General features: G+C 31.9%; 4 protein-coding genes and 1 non-coding gene across 10 annotated transcripts; 3 read left to right on the plus strand and 2 right to left on the minus strand.

Moving 5' to 3' along the window:
* Nucleotides 1-92: 92 nt before the first annotated feature.
* On the minus strand, nt 93-6,127 carry LOC127264022 (uncharacterized). Of its 2 annotated transcripts, none has more exons than XM_051293352.1 (15): nt 5,972-6,099; nt 5,233-5,684; nt 4,409-4,486; nt 3,263-3,318; nt 2,929-3,048; nt 2,761-2,831; nt 2,500-2,593; nt 2,166-2,375; nt 1,395-1,646; nt 1,201-1,309; nt 1,037-1,104; nt 824-893; nt 668-742; nt 476-567; nt 93-360 (listed from the first exon to the last, which is right to left on the minus strand). In XM_051293352.1, exons 2-15 carry the CDS (start codon nt 5,542-5,544, stop codon nt 285-287), a joined length of 1,683 nt encoding a protein of 560 aa, XP_051149309.1. In that variant the 5' UTR covers nt 5,545-5,684; nt 5,972-6,099; the 3' UTR covers nt 93-284. The 2 variants fall into 2 exon arrangements, with proteins under 2 accessions (XP_051149309.1, XP_051149308.1); XM_051293351.1 differs by having other exon boundaries at nt 94-360; nt 5,233-5,580; nt 5,972-6,127.
* Nucleotides 6,128-9,731: 3,604 nt separating this feature from the next.
* On the plus strand, nt 9,732-14,949 carry LOC127264058 (eukaryotic translation initiation factor 2 subunit beta-like). 4 transcript variants are annotated; one of them, XM_051293406.1, is made up of 11 exons: nt 9,732-9,882; nt 10,203-10,279; nt 11,058-11,169; nt 11,285-11,340; nt 11,422-11,473; nt 11,564-11,652; nt 12,894-13,039; nt 13,385-13,527; nt 13,858-13,943; nt 14,615-14,688; nt 14,731-14,949. In XM_051293406.1, the coding sequence occupies exons 2-11, from the start codon at nt 10,223-10,225 to the stop codon at nt 14,732-14,734; spliced, it is 819 nt and encodes a 272-aa protein (XP_051149363.1). In that variant the 5' UTR covers nt 9,732-9,882; nt 10,203-10,222; the 3' UTR covers nt 14,735-14,949. The 4 variants fall into 4 exon arrangements, with proteins under 4 accessions (XP_051149363.1, XP_051149360.1, XP_051149362.1 ...); XM_051293403.1 differs by having other exon boundaries at nt 9,733-9,882; nt 14,615-14,949; XM_051293405.1 differs by having other exon boundaries at nt 9,838-9,882; nt 10,209-10,279; nt 14,615-14,949.
* LOC127264252 (small nucleolar RNA SNORD34) lies at nt 14,202-14,284 on the plus strand. Its single transcript, XR_007841650.1, has one exon. It is a non-coding gene; the product is annotated as a small nucleolar RNA SNORD34 (small nucleolar RNA).
* A 3,798-nt stretch (nt 14,950-18,747) lies between the features above and the next one.
* On the plus strand, nt 18,748-19,280 carry LOC127264052 (nodulin-related protein 1-like). The gene has a single exon (XM_051293397.1). It carries the CDS (start codon nt 18,748-18,750, stop codon nt 19,081-19,083), a length of 336 nt encoding a protein of 111 aa, XP_051149354.1. The 3' UTR covers nt 19,084-19,280.
* Nucleotides 18,936-21,147, minus strand: LOC127264051 (putative pentatricopeptide repeat-containing protein At1g26500). 2 transcript variants are annotated; one of them, XM_051293395.1, is made up of 2 exons: nt 19,303-21,147; nt 18,936-19,084 (listed from the first exon to the last, which is right to left on the minus strand). In XM_051293395.1, the coding sequence occupies exon 1, from the start codon at nt 20,984-20,986 to the stop codon at nt 19,325-19,327; it is 1,662 nt and encodes a 553-aa protein (XP_051149352.1). In that variant the 5' UTR covers nt 20,987-21,147; the 3' UTR covers nt 18,936-19,084; nt 19,303-19,324. The 2 variants fall into 2 exon arrangements, with proteins under 2 accessions (XP_051149352.1, XP_051149353.1); XM_051293396.1 differs by having other exon boundaries at nt 18,946-19,079.
* Between the last annotated feature and the right edge of the window lie 536 nt (nt 21,148-21,683).

A 21,683-nucleotide genomic window follows, 5' to 3' on the forward strand; every position in this document is an offset into this window, starting at 1 on the left:
ACTGGTCTGAGCCTCAGCGCGGGTGTGGTCTGAGCCTCAGCGCGGGTGTGGCCTAAGCGCTAGGCATATCAGCTTCCGGGCACGTTACACTATGCTCAAAGAAAGGACTAAGGAGAGTGTTCTTTCAAACTTCTATTTGTACAAAGAGAAAAAAGAATATGAATCCTTATTACACAAATTTCTTCGTGAAAATGTGAAGTAGGGCATATGAACATACACTAAGAAGATGGTTTACAGAGGCCAAAAAATGAATAGAACTAAAAGAATGACGATGCCGAGCTCAGCTACGCTTTCTGGCAGACATAATTTGTTCTTGGATCGACTATGGCTCCCTTGCCGCCATTCACTTCTAAGTCATGCCTGTATTGATCAGATCACAGTTTCATCGAATATGCAGAAGTGCTTGATAATGTGTTCTGAATTAGAATCAAGATTACGGCATAGAAGTATAAGGGAAGTCGGAGAAGAAACTCACTGGAAAACAAAATCAGGAATGCTCAGCTGTTCGCGGGGGATATATTTGAATAGCTGCAAGAGACGTTCCATGTAGACCACTTTCTTCCACACCTGAAAGTTAGTTTGCGATTTTATTATACAATTTTCGAGAGAATTGGATCTATTCTATTGGAAAATGATGGGAAATGTGCTGAGATCAAGGGTATCATACCACATTGTCGACAAACAATTGCATTGCAAATATTGCAGCTTTCAGGCCAAAAGTTGGATGGAGGACGTAAATTGCCTGTAGCGCAGAACAGAGCAGAAGAGTTACTAACTGCATAGCTACAATGGTTAGATATGTGTTTGTGTGTAATAAACATACATGTAAATTGCGCTGGTGTTTCCGGCCAAGAATTTGCTCTAATCTCTTCATCCACCCCAGATCGGGTTGCCTGTTAAGGAATTTGTTATACGGCACAAAAGAAAGATAAAATGCATCCTGAGTTAGTGATAAGAGATGTGCCATGGCAGAATGATCGATTTGAAACCAAATAATGATGATAGCGAAAAAATATGGCAAAGAGAGAATACACACATCTGCAAGGATGCTGCGGAGTGGAAATAAGCTATCGAGTAAGGCTTCTGAATCAAGGGCTCGAATTCCTGAAAATGAAACACACATGGGTTAATCGAACTTTTTATGTATGGTTAAACCTTAAAGAGCCGTGAAATTAAAATGGAAGCAGCTGTAAAATTTACCTTTACCACGTACAGCACAAATCGCTCTAGATCGAGGCATCTTAGAAGAAAATGAGCTCCAACAATTACCATGACTGGGCGACCTTCATTATCAACCCCGCCACGGTAACTGAAAACGAAGAAAGGTGTACTAATTATGATTTGTACGCCGCTGGTGATGTGTTGTGTGAAGTGAACAGTTCAAATTAACTTACACAATTTTCATTTCAGCAATGTCAGAAAGATTGAGTGAATTTGCTTTGGTGAGATATCTAGAATGGAGTGAATATTCTTCGGCAGCAGATAAAGGAGGAACCCCAAGGTCTCCATATCCAAGTACTTTAGCATAATTCCAGCCGTTTTGTGCCTGAGCAGCTTTTTCCCACTGTTCTCTGCGTCTCTGATCTGGATTTTTGATCAAGGACATAAATACCGGATCCAGATACGATTCCAAATACGCTGAGTTCCTGTTATAATTACACAATTGAACATAAACCCCGTATAATTATACATCAAGTTTTCCAAACAAAAAGAATCCTGGTACCTGGCCAGGGGTAATCTTTTTAAACTGAAAACAAGCTAACTAATTGTTTACAAATCATACCATAGAAAGATATGCTCTTGAGCAAGCACTCTATCAACTGAATCAGAATGACCATCTTTTTCCATTTGAGTTTAGTTTTCGAAATAATCAAACAGCAAATAGTCCAGAAAAAAAAATAATAATAAATAAAAAGAATCCTTTTTTCTGTAATTTTCAAGGCCTAAAGCAAGTTCATGGAGTCTAATTTCAAGCCATAAAACCGCCGGCATATAAAATTGCATAAACTCAGAGAACTACTGGTGACACACACAACTACACAATGAAAAGATGATTGCATTAGACTAGAAAACTCGACTCATTCTTTGGATTTCATTCGAATAAAGGAGAGGGGGTTGGTTTGTGTATATTGGACTCACAGTTCAGAAAAGAGTAGGGTACAAACCGTCGAGTCAACTTAAGTTCACTGACAGGAAGCTCAGTGCAGGTTTGGGGAGAGCTTGGCGCTGTTGCCTTCAAGTTGGGTAAAGGCTTTATTCTGATTTTGCGTTCATCAATGACTGTCTCACCATTTTCATCACCAACATCAGCAGGAAGTTTCGAAATAGCTATATGCTCCTCAAGTTTATCCCTCGGAAAGTACAATGGAAGGAGTCTACAACGAGAAGCAACATATAGACATCATATCAAAGCATAATGAAATTCATGCAAACCAAGAACATACCTGTGCCAGTTACACATGATGTATAGATGCTGGTAGAATAGGTTATCGATCAAACCTTTTATATATTTCTGTATCTGATGCTGTTGTGGTACAAAATACAACAGCGTGTATTTTGTCCTTCTGTTTCTCAAGAAATCGTCTTACAGTTCCTAACCAAACAATATAAATTAACTTGAGGCCAGAAAAATCATATAACGACTGGTAAAACATGATACACACATATACTTCTTTGTTTCTCAAACAGGAAAAAGGGAATTCGCCAAAAAATAATAAATGAAGTACATAGACTAACATGAAAAATAAGAACATTGCTTACTTATTGCCACATGAGCAGCTGGTTCTCTGGGATAATTCTTGGCTTCTGTGTATACGCAGCCTGTTGCAATGCTGCATTCACATTTTCATTGAACTCAAGTATTTAGTGAATTGATCCATGAAAAAGGAAGAAAATATCACTGGATTCAATGTCATGGTATTGAACAACCTCTGAAGGCCATGGTCGATGAGAAGTTCAAGGCACGATCTATAGCAATGACTCAAGGCATTTTCTGCAGCTGTATGATATTTCACAGCATACTTAGGACCAACAGTATGCATAATCCTCCTGTAAATTACAAGAAAATCCACATGCATTAGAAACTATTGCTTAATATAGATCGAACACGAGTTTCCTTTGAGTGTTCTGATGGCATGTTAAATCAACTGCAAAAGAGAAACATTTTGGTTGGACAATTATAAAGAAGCACTATTGATTTTAATGTTAGTACAATCTCTAATACGCGTGCTTGGAAGTGCAGAAACTAATAGTGACATAATACCTCGCTGGAAGGTCATAAGCTTTAGTCACCTTAGCCATTCCAGTTCTGCATCCACCCTGTTATTCAACAAGCATATCAATCGTTTATGAAGCAATCAGCCTTTCTTTCCGCCCCACAACTTGAAATTTTCACATATACCAAATTACTTTAATTCTATAATAAGGTCAAGTATATGTTCCACGACTTTAAGGTATCTAGAGTACCTAATTGACTGCCTATTAGGTGCCACATTTATGGAAGAAAAATAAAATAAAATAAAAAATACCTTCTTTCAATATCCCCACAGACCACCTAAATTACTCGATGATCCAAGTGCCAACTACTAGAGTGTAATTGTCAGAACCCCACCCATATCTCCATGAATTCTGAATAAAATTGTACCAACAATAATAACCATTTGATGCGGAAGTTAATTAACATCTTTTTTAGGTAGGTTAGATGTATGGATCTTCTTTATATTTGAATCCATGCAAGCTAGCTGATGTTACCTCCAATGACCATCACTTGCACACCGTTAACTTAGTTAAAATTTCAAAATCTCTTTGTGTTTGGTTTGAGGACTTCTAAAGATTTCTATTATTCATCAAGATTAACATCAGAACGGTACAAAAGAGGGAGACTTTATCATCTTGGAACTGCCTAAGCACTCTCCAGGAAGTGTGAACCCTAGTTCATTTGACTTAACTGAATGAAAATGACCAGGGGAAGGGAGTAAGAGTTCTTCAGGACAATACAGCCATTTCATCCCATGGGCCGCAATCGGTTAAAGATCATAGCCCTACACCAAGCTTGGTCTTCTGTTTATAATAATCAGGATGATAGTTACCATTTTGATTGGTTTATAGTAAATTTTCAAAGAGTTCTTGGGTCTGCCTTTCCTTTTTCTGTTTTCAGTCAAATTTCAACTTTCATAGTTATTTCAGATCTACCTCCATTAGTTCCATCGATCTCAGATGATCTAGGTCGCATGTAACATGCGATACTGAAATTATCTAGACTTCAGTGCATTCCAAGATATTAAGAAAATTGTGGATTTTATTCTGTGAAACCATGATTCATCCAAGTGAGCATTATGATGAAACATGATTCATCCAAGTGAGCATTATGATGAAATACAACTTAGCATATTCTAGTGATAATGCATACCAATGTTGCACATTCTTCTGCAAGATCAGGTCCTGCTGCAGCATGCAAACCAGGGCTACTGTGTGCTTCATCTAAATTCTGTCAACCAACAGTCAACAAAAGATATATCACCTTCTTGACAATAAGCCATACTGAATTATGAAGTACGAAAAGAACAACAGTCTGGATTAGAAGGACTTTATTCAGTTACTTGAACATAAAGTAAAAAATGAACACAAGTTCTAAATAATTAACTGAATAATATTTTCTAACAGGAGTTTAAATTATAAAGAATCCTTAACTGATTCACATTATCTAGCAGGAGATAGAAACTCCCAACATTGGTTAGATATAGCATACGTAGCAAGAAAACACAGGCAGCTAATATAAATAAATGGTGAAAAATGTATATTTTCCAACCAAAACATGGCTAGTTGCAAACTCCCGATTCAATTCTAGGTGCATCTACAACCATTCAAGCAAGAAGAATAATCCCAGAACTCACCCATGGAAATACAAATTACAAGAAATGTTATGCTTGAACAGAGAGAGCTCATTTATTTCAACGCCAGGAAACATAGCAGAAAATTACGATACCAAAAACAGGGCTTAGGTAAATGAACTAAATAATCAGCATCTTTAAACCGATCAAAATTTCCATGAAAACAAGAAAGCAAGATAGGTTGCAAATTATAATAATTCCATATCTATATAAGGAAACTCGAAATAGCCAAGAGAAGAAATGTAGCAATCATGCTAGCATTTGCAAGAACCATTGGAATGTGCACTTCCCATCCATAAACATATTTTCTTTGCATGGTGATTACAACAAACGGACAATTTACCTCATTTGTTGAGTTGACTACAGCATCAACCTCAAGATTCCAAGGATTTCCCCTCCACAGATATATCTTTGAGTTGATTTCATAATCTACAGGAAATTTAGACACCATCCCATTCCCACTACTCCCTCCTTCAGATGTAGATGCCAACGGGTCTTGGAAATCCAAATTATGGAGAGCTGAATCCTCATGATCGAAGGAGTGCCTAGCCTCCGAATCACTCCACCTCGGAACTTGATCAAGTGAAACAATTGAATCTCCATTATCTGTTGCTAGACCACCTCGGACAGTGGAGGCAGCTTCAGATGTATACATGATTTAGGATTTTCAATCGAATTCGCCTCCTACTAACTATAAATAAAAAAAAATTACACTTTCGTTAGCTACTACCAACTGCAGGAAAAACACCTAAACATTAACTCCATCAATGCCCAACTATGCTGAAACTCTATCTCCTGGTAAAACAAATACATGCACATTCTTTCGATCAAATTCCAGTCAACAAACATTCTATACTCATCAAAATAAATAACGATCTAAAAGTGATTACATATTAATTTCCATCAATTAACCATATAAATAAAAAATAATTCACATAAATCAAACACGTTATTCAGCTATTAATGCATACAACAAACACTAAACGGCAAGCAAACCCTAGAAATTTTCTTCAAATTTTCAATTACTCGCACAAATCACCTCCCACATAAAGGGGAAAAAACTACAATAAATTGCGCCATACCTGCAGAAGATTTGAGATTGGGAAAGCAAGATTGACCTAATGATAGAAATTTTTCGGGGGCGAATTATCGATAGGATCCGGGATTGGGTGGAACTCTTTCGTTTTTTTTTTTTTTTTGGTGTCTGAAAATTATCTGTCGAATTTTGTCTTTTCCCAATATTCCGAAATCTTCTGAGGGTGTATTTTAAATTTTTTATTATATATTTCATTTTCAAGGGTCATTCTCAACTTGCCTTTACGGCTTTACCCTTTTATCTTAAATGCTTTATTTTGCCTTTATCCTAATGTTTTTTGGCGGCTCTCTCTAAATTTTTTAATAAAGTAGTAGTCAGATGCTGACTGCTCTAAATATATACGGGTCCATATGTTTATGTTTATGATTTTGGATTTGGTTTTGATTTTAATTTTAATTTAAATATTCATTTAGTCTAGTAATAAAGTATTTATTTTTTTATTTTAGTCTGTTTTATAATAAATTATATATATTTTTTTAATTAACTGTATTTCTATCTAACATTATAAATATCCTTACAATTTACATATATTATACAAATATCGTTATCTTTATATCACACACATACTCTTAAAGGTATTTTACTTATTTCTACCTTATTCCTTCTACGTGGAGTAGTGGACCAAAAATGGTATCCTTATTATATAATAGGAAAGTATAATAAATAAAAAATATGTGTTTAATTTGATATTTTTTGAAAAAAAAAATTAAACAGTGAAATCAAAAATTAAATTTCACAAATAAACACACCTGTAAATGTTCCGTTTACATTGAAAATTTTAGGTTGTGTATTTTTTTATTAGTTTTTTTTTTTCAAATTTGTAATATATATATTTTTTAGTTTGTTTGTTTAGTACTCTTTTCGTTCGTGTCACATTTATTTTTTTTCATCATTGTGTTTAACATTAAAAATATTTTTATATTTGTATAATTTTTTTTTACAAATATCCTTCTATTAGTATTATAAGATATTGATAAAAGTATTTTTGGCAATTTTTTCTTAATTTATACTATGTTTTGGTATGTTGATTAATATTAAAAAATCAATACTAAAAAAGTAAATAAAACTCTTATAGTCGGACGGTTCCGAAACATTTCAGGGTGTTCCAGAATGTCTTGAAGGATCTTCGCTAACCTTTCCGTGTTTGCGCACCGCAGGCCCTTCCTCGGTGCTCCTTTTCATTCTTCTCGACAATACTCTCTCCCAAGCGCTCCTCGGTAGACCCCTCGGCATTACTTGGTCCTTGACATATTTAATTTGATTATCTTTATGGCTAATTTGACCGGATCCAGGACCAAAGATTTACATTGATCTAACATATAAAATATCATATGAGTGTGTTTCTTCAACCCAACACAGGAGTTGTCCACTGCCCAGACATGTCTGACTTGCAGTTTTTTTTAAAAAAAAAAATTAAAATATAATTTAATATTTAATATAATTATAGGGTAAAAATATATATACAATATATATATCATTTTGTAAAAAATAATTTTTTTATAATACAAATAAATAATAATTTAAATACATATATATGTTGGGTATAATATAAATTCATAATCAAATCATACAATATAAATTTTATTAATTAAATTTAATACACATGTATATTATTTTATTTATCATCCATCAAATCAATACACATCAAAACTCTCTAAACTCAACTCAACCCAAACCCAAAAGAAACACACAAGGGATGACTGGTGGTGCAGAGGTTGGACGTGTGACCGTGACGTCATGAGTTCAAACCCCGACGCCTCAGATCACCTCACACATGGTTCGACTTACCTGTTGAGTTTTAGTTAACAAGTAATTAAAAAAATATTTATAAATTAAAATAATTAAATAATTTGATTAAAATAAAAATTTTATCAAAAAAAATAAATTAAATAACACATATTTTCTAAAATAATTAATATACTTACACTCATTCATTATTTTTATCTCACATAAAAAAAACACTCTTTCAAATTATTTCACAAAACAAATATACTCTAAGGGTGTGTTCGGTTGGAAGATTTTGTAAAAATCTTACTATTCATCCCATTTTTTCCCCCCAAAAATATCAAATCAAACACCTATTTTTCATTTTTTATATTATACTAAAAATCAATTTTACATTCAAAACATCACATCAACACCTATTTATATCACATCATACAACTATTCAAATTCAAAATTTTTACTATTCAAATCCCAACTCAAAATCCAAACCCCCAAACAAACACACCCTAAATTGATCAATACTCCATTCGTCCGGTTAAAAGAATTACATTTATTTTTTATATCAATATTAATTATTATATCAATATGTAAGTATAAGAAAGTGGCAAAAAAATACTTTTATTAATATTTTAATATAAAGATATTTTTTATATTAAGTACAATGACTACCCAAAAGACAGATGTAACTATAGCAGAGATAGAGTAATTAATATAATAAATATATACAAAAATTTTATTATTTTATATTTTACACAATTTTTAATAAAAAAATATTTATATTTTTTTAATAAAAAACATATTATTTTTCTTGATTCTAGAAATATTAAAATAATTATTTTATAATTCATTTACAATGTCAAATAACTAATAACAAAAGTTTTAAAATTTTAAACTAAAAAAATACAATTGAATATTTTAAAAAATAAAATATAAATATTCTAAATTGTTTTTTTTATGTATAATATGTTAATATTAAATTATTGTTTTACTAAATACTTTAATAGAAACAACTAATTAAATATTGAATCAACTTGTTAATTGACTATGTTAACGTGTAAAACTATCAACTAATTGTCAAGTAGACTTAAGCCATTTTAACTTCAATTACAATTAAAGGGATTGTCTGATTACGATTTTAAACACAAATTATTACTATTTACTTCACTCAGTTTTTAATAAAAAAATATAGTACTCTCTCATTTTCGCGTCATTGTACTTAACATTTCATATTTGTAGACACTAATGAAAATATTTTTGCAATTTTTTCTAATTTGTATTACATTTTAATATAATAATTAATATTAAAAGATCAATACGCAAAAAGTAAATAGACTTGTAAAACCGGATAAAAATAGTATTTTTTTTTTCATAAAATATTATATCAAAATATTATTTAAATAAAAATTAATTCAATATTTCATTTCAAATTAAATTCAAACAACAATTAAACAAACTCAAAATAATCAAAAGTCACATTTTTATTTGGGCTTTTATTCTCAAGCTCATAGTATGAAATACAAATCAAACTTTTCCAATGATAATTTTGATTATAATTTGATAGTTTTGATTAGGATTTATAAATAGGTAGTTTCAATTTAAAAACTGCAGATTTATATATATTTATTATTCATTTATTGCATAAAAATTATATAAATAATAATTAATTAAATTGTTATAATACAAAATAATTAAATCATAAATTTAATAAGTAATTAAATTAATTTTTAAATTAAAATAAATAAAATGAATTATAAAAATATTGGTATATTAGATAATAAGATAATTTAAATTAAATATTATTTAATAAAAAAATTACTAAATTTAAAATTAATATAAAAAATAATATTATTTATTAATATCAATATTATTTTATTTTATAAAAATTCAATAATATATATAAAAAAATTAATTATAAACATGTTATTATTATTATAAAAGACACTTGCCCTAATCAATAGATTACGTCCACTGATCCACAGCACGATCCGCACCAGGTTCTCTGCTTGATTCGGATTCCCAAAAAAAAAGAAAAAAAACAATTAATCGCCAAACTGCCGGTTCAAACCGGTAACCCGACGGTTCGAACCGACGGTTTAGAATATATAAACAAACTTTAGCTCAAGCTTCAACTCTGGAAATCAGCCGCCGTCGAAGATCTACTGTGGCTGCGAGGTATGGCCTCGAATGTATCTAGTTGTTCTTTATTTTTTTTTGTTTATTAGTTGATCGATATATTGTGTTATCGGAGCGGTTTCGTGGATTGAAATGCGGGCAATTTTTTGTGCGCTTAGGAAGGGGTTATTTGGTGAAACAGTATTGGTTGTGAGGTCAGTTGATCTTTTGGGTCGTCTAGGGTTTTCGCCTATACTGTTGTTGTTCTCATCCTGAATTAGGGCATTAGGGTTTTCTTTTGTTGTTGGGCTATATGGATTCGAAACTTTGATTCCAAGGGCGGACATGCTTTGAATGCGAATTACTCTTTGGATTTTTAGTTGCAGATCTGAATACAATCATGGCGGAGAAAGAAGATCAAACTGCTATGAACGAGGTTAAAGATGATGTTGGAGATGTAAGTATGAAATAAAAATGTTTCGAATTTATAGTATCTGTTATGTTAGCTGACCTGAACTTGTTAGCGATACAAGAATCCGAGAGCTACTCGTTAGGCTCAAATTCAAGCTTGAACTTGGATCGTAAAATTTGAGTTCAAGTTTGGCTTGAATTTTGTATATAGTCTATATATTTTTTAAAATATAAATTAAATATATCTATTTTATTATAATAAAATATTCAAATTTTATTAATATTTACAAATTTTGATATAAAAATTATATTTTATATATTATGTAAATATATTATCGCTAATGAGCTGAGTTGAGCTACTCTCAATCCAAGCTCAAGCTCAGCTCGTTTATAGAAATGTTAGCCTGATTGTGCTTGGCTCGCGAACTACTCGATTTATTTAACAGCTCTAGCTAAGAAGTGTGCTTTTAGGGATGCTAGAATCTTTATTATATTCTTTGTTTTCTTTTCGAAATAGTTTCATTAAAGGTTGGAAATGATACGTGCTGTGAAGAGTATGTAGTGAAAAATTTATGATTTATGCAATGGAGCTACAACTGAATTGTGTGTTTGTGAAATTTATGTCTATTTTAGTCTGTATATTATTCGGTTAGACCACACACAACTTTAATGAAATTGAGATTCAACTTGGGCTTAAATGTTTGAAGTTTTGGTTTGAGCAATTAAGCCATTTATGTATGTTTATATGTCACTAACTATCTTGTGCATGATGAAATCAGGAGTTGAATATGTATAACCTTCGTATATATTTGATTGTGATGCAGATAACTTCTTTTGATCCTACAAAAAAGAAGAAAAAGAAGAAAGTCGTGGTTCAAGATCTAGTTGAAGAGGAGCCTGTTGATACCCTAGTTGAGAAAACCGAGAGCTTGACTGGTAACTATCTTCAACAATTTTCTCTTGATGCATTTGTATTTTATATTTGTGTATTTAAATTTTGAGATAGATAAATTTTAAATTATTGATCCTATGTAATTCTATGAACTTGCAGTTTCTGATACTGTCGAAACTTCATTTGCTGGTCTTAAAAAGAAAAAGAAGAAGCCAGTAAGCAATTTGTTTTTGGTTATCATGTTCTTTGAATTTTTTGTGGTTTTTATATGTTGGCTTCATGCAAAACTGTTACAGGCACCTACAGATCTGAATGAAGAAAAAGAGAATGTTGTGGAGAACTCAGAAGGTAAAGAGCTTATTTGAGAGAGCTTTATTACTTAAATCTGATCATTGTTTTAAAATGTTCTTTGTAATTTCCATTTATAAAATTCTAAAGATATCAATGGAGAAGATGAGGATGGGGAAGGAATTGTTTTACAACAATATCCTTGGGAAGGAACTGATCGAGATTATGAGTATGAGGAGGTATGTGCTTTTCAAGTGATTAATTGTATGATGTGGCTCACAGTTTTAAATGGTCTGCACCATTTGCTATGGCAAGGCGCATCACTTCCACATGCTTGACTGATGAGCCATTGTCATGACGCATGGCATAATGGTCGGTTTTAATATTTTTATTTCTATTAATTATGATTAATTAGGGGTTCTTATTTTATTTTTAATTTAAGTAAGGACGTGGAAAGTCTTATTCAAATTTTTTTCTGGAGTTTCTCCCAAGTTTCTCCGGCTTATAGCTTCTGCCCTCTACCCTTCTATTTTTTATATCTCTCTTTTATGCCTCTCAGACTTTCTTCCATCTCATACTGTGCTGTTGCTGCCAGGAAAGGCAGCCTGCAGCCAGGGTTTAAGTTTTCCATATAAACTATTATATATTGCTTTTATTTTTAATTTTTCTGCATTACTCTATTAAAGTTATTTTTTTAGTTATATGTCCTATATAAAATTTTGTAAGATACTTGAGTGGTTATTTTGTTTGTTGAAATGTATTATGAACTGCATGTGTATATGTATATGTATACTTGAGTTTCTCCCAAGTTTCAACGGCTTATAGCTTCTACCCTCTGCCCTTCTACATTATTGCACTATTAGCAATAATGAGACATATGCATGTAAAATGGTTACCCATGTTTTCTCAATATTTTGCAGTTATTTATGCTTATAAGCATTGTGAAGTGAGTGGATTGTTATTTAAATTATTTGAGTTGTATTTAACAAATCGATCATTACACACTGATGTTACAGGTTGTGTTGAAATTTGATGTATAATCCTTGTCTATTTATTCTGTTTAAGGGTTTGTTTACTAATGTCTTTTCCATGGTTTATACTATTAAACCTCACATTTTTTCCAAAACATTACATCCTATGTCCACTTTCATTCAAAACTATAGCATCTAACTACTACTTTTTTTCAAAATATTAAACAAAACAGTGGTAAACAAACTCTAGTATTCGCTAGTATTTCAATTTATTTGTTGCGTTTTCATGCTGTGCTTCTACGATCATGTATTCCCCCTTGTTATGGATGCTATGGATATGAAGAGCCATTGTGTTACGTTTTATGTCCCATTACAACATATAGTATTGTAGTTGCATCTCTTCTTATTCAATATTTACTTGGTCATAGCTGTTCACTTCATGTTGCTGATCCCTGCTTTATAGTTTTTATGCGACCAATTCATATTGGCTTTTCATTTCAAATACTCAGCTTCTTGGCCGAGTCTTCAACATTCTTCGTGAGAATAACCCAGAGCTTGCTGGAGATCGGCGCAGGACAGTTATGAGACCACCTCAAGTTCTTCGAGAAGGCACCAAGAAAACCGTCTTTGTGAATTTCATGGATCTCTGCAAAACGTATGCTCTTTCTTTTTTCGGGCTAAGAAGAACAGTGATGAATGTTAGCGTCCTAATTAATGCTTGGGATTTTGATTTTGATATTACAGGTCCAGCAAACAAAACATTACTTACACATAATTGTTGTTTGCGTGTTTCCTTGTTGTTCACTATCACTATGCAAGCTTCTTTATACAATATTTTTGAAAAATTAACATAAATCATATTGAACATTGCAGTAAACTCTGCAGTAAACTGGTGCTCTACGATTTTCAATATGATTTTGGATTTGATCTTTTCTTGATCTTTGTGATGGTGACATGAATAAATATTGATGTGTTACATTTTTCATGGGTTTTATTGCAGGATGCATCGACAACCAGAGCATGTCATGACTTTCTTGCTGGCTGAAATGGGTACAAGTGGTTCTCTGGATGGGCAACAAAGGTTGGTGGTCAAGGGAAGGTTTGCCCCAAAGAACTTTGAGGGAATTCTGCGAAGATACATCAGTAAGTTTTTCTATAACATTTTCAGAAATTAAGTTCAAAGAATATGTTCCAGTGATATTTTCAGTCAGCCTGATCTTAAGTTCCTCTCTTTCTTCTCTTTTTAAATTATGAGCTTATAGGGGTTTTAGTATTTTCTCTTCTTTTATTTGAAAATTGCTCAACTCATAAGCACATATATTGAACAGTGGCGCTTATTGCTGTTATGTATACAAATTGTTTTTAAGAATTACATAATTCATGTCAAATTATTGTTCTGTGTTTTATAAATTGCCTGGAAGTAGTATAATTTTGTTAGAGTCCCATAATTTTTCATGTGCTTCATGGGTGCAGATGAGTATGTTATCTGCAATGGCTGCAAAAGTCCTGACACTATCCTCTCAAAGGAGAACCGTCTCTTCTTTCTCCGATGCGAAAAGGTAGTTTAGTTTCTGTTTAGTTTGGCTGCTAAGGTTTTAATATAATTGACTAGAATCATTGCAATGTTAAAGCATAGTTTTTATTTGACTTTACACTGTCACTGTGGCAGAGACGTTCTCATAACTTTAGGCCCTTCCGCATAATCAGAAAATTATAACATTTTGCATCTATCTATCTATCTATCCTTTCTGCAATGCGACCCTTGTTCATCTTTACCTGTCAGTTCTCTTTATTTTGTCCATAGTGGTCTGTCTGTGTTTGGCCTGTGATGAACAAAATCTTTGCCTACATTGTCTGATTGTTCTAGACGAAGAGTAAATTTATGCTGTCTGAGGCCATTAGGGAAGCTGATTGATCGTACTTGAACATGCATGCTAATATTCACTTGAAAAAAATGCTGCATTATTTCCAAACACGATTGATTAGTTGTCGGGTCGGGTGTAATATGATCTTATACATACCATCAAAGTATCATGGTATTTATTCAAGTGTTCTTTTCGGCAATAGGTAGCTAGAAATGGAACAACCTGTGTGTTGTGTTGTATGAATAAGTATATATATATTCCATTTGTATGTATGTTTACTTGTTTGTTTGTTTGTTTTTTTTTTTTTAATTTTAATAACGTAGGAACCTGCAACTGTATTTACTTGTTTGTTTGTTTGTGTATAGTGTGGGTCTGGACGATCGGTTGCTCCTATCAAGGCTGGATTCGTCGCCCGTGTTGGTCGCAGGAAAGCCGGAACCTAAATGTTGCTTGCCCGTGTTGGTCGCAGGAAAGCCGGAACCTAAATGTTGCTTCTCCTCCTCAAACGGTACGGTACAAAGACTTACTAATATCTTAGCAAAAAAACTTTCCTTAGCTGTGTTTGTAAACTTTTTAATGTGATGTGGAAGATTGCCTGCCGCATTCTCTAACTATCAGGATATATATGGATATACTAGTGATGTGATAATGAATGCACGGTTTTAATTATTATTTTTATAATTATATTTTTAAAACTAAATTAATACTCTTTCCTTCCATATATATATATATAAACAAAATAATGTGGACTCGTGCTATCTTTTTCTTTTTTTTTAACAAAATTATATATGTAATTTAGTAAACTAAGTAGGGTGAAAGTAGTGAGGAGGGTAATTTGTTACGGTTGATCCAGTGAGCGTTGGTGATGTAAGTGTGAAGTTTTTATTTATGATTAAATTATATGACACTCTCATCTGTGGGGTTGATGCGTGGCCAGGTCATTCTATATGCAAATTTTATATAATAAAATATTTAAATATAGTGTAATATAAATAGGTGTAAAATTGATTTATAGTATAATATAAAAAATAAAAAATAGGTGTTTGATTTAATATTTTTGGGAAAAAAATATGAGATGAATAGTGGATTGATTTAAAATTCAATCCACCAAACAAACACACCCTTAGTTTTCTAATAAATTAAATTAATAATTAATTAATTTCTTATTTTTATAATTTTTCAAAAATAATTTGTTATCTAATTTTTATAAATATTATAAATATAAAAGATTGATTACTTATTTATTTATATATTGTATTAAAAAAAATTAATTAAGATATTTTATTTTTTTTATTTGTATAAAATTTGTATAATTTAAGTTTGTATTTACAATTAAATATTAATTTTGGATAAAAATAGTATTTTGTGCATATTTTAGTTTAATTTAAGGGATTTCAAAGTAATAAATAAAACATGTCGGGTGTGTTCTCTTTGAATTTTTCCTATATATATTTCTTTTAAAAAAATTACTATATTATATATGTTCTTTATTTTTATACTATTTAGTATCTACATAATTCTCTATATTTTGTTCATTTTTATTAAAATACAAAAAGGTATTATATATAATTTACTTTTTTTTTATTTGTTTTCTATGTTTTGCTTCTCCGCATATTTTTGCACTGAAATATTTTGCATGCCAAACATATGGATGATTTGTTCTTCTGCAATGTCAATTTCAAATTTATTCTCATCTAATGTTTATAATTGATTTATTGTATATTTTTATATTCGTATTCCTCTTGTATATTTTTATATCCTTCGCATGCAACATAAATATATGTAGATAAATAAATAAACATAAGAAATAGAAAATTCAGATGAAGTGAAAGATGAATTAAAACTACAAAAGCCAAAAAGTTAATAAATTAAGTAATTATATATGTAAACTAAGTGAAAAAAAGTCAAGATAATAAAACACTAAGGAAGAGAAAAATTAAGACAATTGCAATACAAAGAATGAGCATAAAGGGAATGGAGTGTAGAGTTTGTGTTTTTAAATATTCCCTCCGTCCCATTGAAATGTTACCATTTTCTATTTTCGTTCGTTCCAAAACAAGGTTACCATTTACTAATTTAGTAATTGTAATATCACGTCACATAATAAATATCTTTTCAACTTATAATATATTATACAAATGTCATTACTTTTATATTACACAATATTAATAGGGATATTTTTGTTTTTTTTACTACAATTCAATATAATACTAATATTAAAAAAATTTACTTGCAAAAAGCAAATGTCACCCTTTCAATGAGACGGAGAGAGTATTATTTATTATACTTTTTCATAATTAATATTGTAGCCTTGTGATATAATTATTATGCTTATTGACATAATCATTATACTATTCATATTATTTTTTTGAATTTCCCCCTTTTTAAAAAAAATATAAAATATAAAATAGTTCTTTTCTTTTATCTTTTTTGCTGTTCACTGTTTCTAATTGTAGAGTTAGCATGTATACATATGAGTCAATACTAGTATATTATGAATAAATGTCTCAAGGACGTGAGGAGCAGATGGTTTAGTTGGGGTTACTTTTTTTTTTTTTTATTTCACACACGCACACACTCAAAAACCCCGACGAAAATTTCACCCAACACATGCATACACACCTATCCAAAATTGAATTTGGGACCAAACCCTCAAGCGAGGGATATCTCACCGCTTAATCTACAAGAATTTAACTTAGTTGGAGTTACTTACAGCGCAGATGATCGATCATATTTACAAGTAGGTTGTCTCATAACATAAATTTAAGGGTGGACTATGCTCGACTGCCACATGGATACAAGTGTCGTGACTTCATATTAATATATACTCTTATTTTGGTTTGCCAATTGTATTTTCAATTCGAAGTAGATGTGTGCACTTTTATTTTTTTTCATTATTATTTTATTGTGTGCTTTTGAAATTGTTGTTGTATTATCGTGCTTTCATAATATTCTCTCTGTTTCATATCTATATATTAATTTACTTTTTGCATAAAATTTTAGAAATATTAGTATTATATTGGGATAAAATAGAAATAAAAGTAAAAAGATTAAATTATCCATAGTATTGTATGATATAAATGTAATGATATTTGTGTATTATATTGTAAATGTAAGAGTATTTGTAATGTTAAGTAGATGGTACAATTACTTTAACAAAAAAAGAAATGAATACTAGACGGATCAAAATGAAAAAATAGATAGATTGTTAAGAAATAAAATGAGTATAATAATTATACTATTAAAAAATTTCAGTGTTAATATTTTTTTTGTATGTACGAATATAGTTTAATTCACTGATTATAGATTATAGGTTATTAGAACCTTGGATCAATTTTATTTTAATTTTTTTAATTTAAGAATGTAGTTATAAAGATAAAATCATTTTTTTTTTTAGTTTATTGTAAAAATATATCTATAATTTAGTCAAAAGCACTTATATTAAAATTTGAGAGCATTCACTTCTGTCATAAAAAGCACTGCAGTTGTATGTTTATAAGAGTTTAAATATTATTATTGTACTCTTTTATAATTAATATTGTCCTATTATAATATAATTATTATATTTTTCAGAAATTTCATTATTAACTTTTTTGTGTCCCCGAATATAGTTTAATTCCTTTATTATAAAGTGTTAATTTTTTTGTATTTAAGAATGTGGATTTGAAAACATAGTATATTTTTTTAATTTGTTGACAAACCAAATACTATAATTTAATTAAGAATGTGTATTTAAAATATATTTTTTTTAGCTGTTGTAACAAACCAAATGTAATATAATAAAAAAACACTGATAATTAATATCAAACATATTAATAAAAAAACATTATAGTATTAGTGGTCACCTTGGTGGTGCTGGAGTTGGACGTATGACTGAAATTTCCGACAAATTTGTAAATATTTCTATTGATTTATTATTTATAAAACACTTTATCTTTCCGAGAAACAGAAAATGTTTAGTAAATTTCATATTAATACTAATACTCCATCCGTCCTCATGTAAACATCACATTTACATTTGTACTTTAATATTAAAAATATCTTTATATTTGTATAAAAAATTTTTTTAGAAATTTCATTCACACAGATGGAAATATTTTTACAAATTTTTTTTTTAATTTGTACAATATTTTGATAAGTAATATTAAAAAATCAACACGAAAATAATAATAATAATAAAAATAAAACCCTTAGACCATAATAAATTTGTATTAGAAAGTTTCTACATTATTTTTAATCACACAATTTCATTTAAAATTTCAAAAAATCATTCAAATGGTAGGCACAGTAATAATAATAACAATAATAATAATAATAATAATAATAATAATAATAATAATAATAAACAACCTTAAATAAATAAATAAATAAAGGATAAAAACAAAAGGCCGAAAGACAAGCAAAAAAAAGCGTGATTCCACTTATCTGAAAACCAGGCGAGCCATGGATTCCCCAAATTCCATTCCCATTTCCCCCTATTTCTTCTTCACCCTCATCCATGCCGCTCTCTGCACAAACAAACTTGTCAATTCAATTCAATTCTCCATCAATCATGGATGCCAGGGCCACCACCACCACCACCACTACCGCAGAGCCACAACCGTCCAAATCAGACCTCATCCTCCACAGCGCCGAGGTGCTCGCAGACGCCGCCCAATGTCAGCTCCGCCGCGAACCTGACAAATACGACAAAGACGAGGTAGCCAGAGCCACCGACGATCTCCTCAAGGCAGCCGCCGAGTACGGAAAGCTCGACGGCAACAAAGGAATGGCCAAATACGTCGACAAAGCCGAGGACTATCTCCGCCGCTGCAAAACTCCACACTCTGCCTAACCTAACAGAGAACAACACAGAGAAAAGTGGTACAGATTTATATTATTCGCAATAAAGAAAAAACACAGGCTGCGAATTTCTTATTTCTTATTTTAATTAGAGCTTGAGGAGACTGAAGAATTTCTCTGAATAAATACATATATTTTGTGCAAATGTGAATGTGTTCTACATAAATATAATGTTGGCATTGATTATTACGTATAAACATACATAACATACCAATCCACAATCCATGGCATCCTTAACTTCTCCTCCGATCTCTGGTAGCCATTTTGAGGCCATATCTCTCGAATATATCGGCCAAATCGAACAATCCGACCTCCCTCAACTTTCTTGCCATTGTTTCGAACATGACGACGCCTTCCTCGTTGGAGAAGTAGTGCAAGAACTTGTTGTAATCGAATCTCGGCACTTCAACCCCTCGCCGGATTGCCCTCTCCACGTACTTATTCGTCTCGTACGATTTCCCGGCCACGACCAAACCTCCCAAGAAAATTGTGTCGAAATTAACCAATGGATCTTCCCCCTTTCTCCCTCTCTTCCCTAAGTGGCCCTGCAGCAGCATCACGTATGTGTGCATTGTCGGCTCGCAACCTGCCCTAACCATTTCCCGGAACACCTCTGTTGCTTCACTCGCCTTTTTTAATCTCAAAAGTCCCTTCATCATCCCGTGATACACGCAAACTTCGGGATTTATGACCTGTTCGAGAATCTTGTATGCCTCCTTCACTCGGCCTCTGCTCGTTAGTGTGTATATGATCGATCCAAAGATCTCGTTGTCGGGTTCTATGCCTGCCTTCTGCATTTCATCGAACAGAAATTGAGCTTCCCCTGTCTTCCCTCTCTTGCAGAGCCACTTAATCACTAATCGATACGTCGACAATCTTATATCTTCCATCCTGCTCGTCCTCATCGACTGGAATAGCTTCAATCCCTCTTTCATTTCGCCGTTTTTGAAGAATCTCTCCAGCATTACCTCCATGGCATCTGTTCCAGGCTTGAGCCCTTCATCCGCCATTAAATTCCAGATTTTAGAGGCTTCGATTAAGTCCCCGACATCACAGAAACCATGGATAATCCACCTGTAAGTCTCCTCATCAGGCTTGATCCAATCCCTCAGCTTTACTACAACATGATTAGCTTCCACGACGAGCTTGTTTCTGCAGAGAATCTCCACGACAATGTTGAGTCTCTTGATGTTGTACTCGTAGCCGTGATCATTCATCAAGTGGAAGAATTCTACGCATTTTTTCAGTTCCCTGGCAGCAGCTAGGGTTCGCAGTGCAATTACATAGGTTTTTATGTTAACCAATCGGAGTTTCGCTATTTCTTCACAGAGTACCCAAAAGAGATCGATGTTCCTCGATTTACCCACAATATCGAGCATTTTGTTGAAGGTGGTAGGTGTGTGGGTGAAATTCGATTGGGAAAGGGAAAATAAATGGAATCTGTAAATAGGTCGCCATGAGAATGGGAACTTGTTGCATACCTGGAGGAAGAAGTCGTGGCTGAGATTGAACTGTGTTTTGGTGAGTTTTCCGTTGAGTTTTGCATCGGAGGCGTTTTGCTGTTGGTACAGAACCGTGCAAACCCTAAGAAGGTGATCTTCGTTGATAATTTCGTCCAATTTCTGCGACGTCGTCCTGTCTGCAAAATTATTCATCAAATTCGGCGCTTCAGCCGACGCGGCGGAGGCCAAAGCACCTGGTGTAGGGTTCCGGCGGTTCTCACGGAACCGCACACTTCCAGAGGCTGGATTCGGCGGCGGATCCTGAGGTAGCTGCTGCGCGTTCTGGTTGAGGTGAAGGAAGGTGCAGATGGATTTGAAGGTCCGGGGCCTGATAAAGTGGCGTGATTTGGCGAGCAAGGCCATTTGGTTTTGTGGGGAAAGGATTGAGAGCATACAACATTGCAATTAGCTTATGAACAATTTTTGGAAAATGATTTTTGATTTGGGTGGGAGTGAAGAAATGATTTGATTAGGGTTCCTGGAGTTGTTCCAAGTTGGATGCCATACATACAATACATGCCGACTTCTCCCAGGATGATTACCCCGCTAATTGAGTTCCATTCTATATGATTCAAACATACGCACATATGTATTTAAAATAAATTTGATATCTATAAATAAATATTAATAAATTTAAATTTTAAAAGTATCAAATTTTATTAAAAAAATAACATATACTCCCTCCATTATTTATCATTTTTATCCATTTGAAAATAATAATCTTAATTTCATAAATAACTATATTCTTTATATCTCTTACCCAACCAAATTAAGACTATAATTCTGAGATAAGGAGAGTATATAATAACTGTAATTTTTTAATAAAATAAGATATTATCGTTCCCTATTTATTTATTTAAAGTAATTAATACCCTTACAATTTTTAATATATTACACAAATATCATTACTTTTTTATCATACAATCTAGTAGACATTTTTATCTTTTCTACTGCAAACTAATATAAATACTTAATTTGATCAAATTTTAAAAAATATATACAAAAATAAAAATATATTTTATTTTTGGAGTAAAAACAAAAAAAAAGTTAGATGACAAAAAAAAATAAATAAAATAATAAAATAAAAATT

Source organism: Andrographis paniculata, unplaced genomic scaffold (assembly GCF_009805555.1).
Source record: "Andrographis paniculata isolate CXL003 unplaced genomic scaffold, ASM980555v1 Contig69END, whole genome shotgun sequence".
Lineage (NCBI taxonomy): Eukaryota > Viridiplantae > Streptophyta > Magnoliopsida > Lamiales > Acanthaceae > Andrographis > Andrographis paniculata.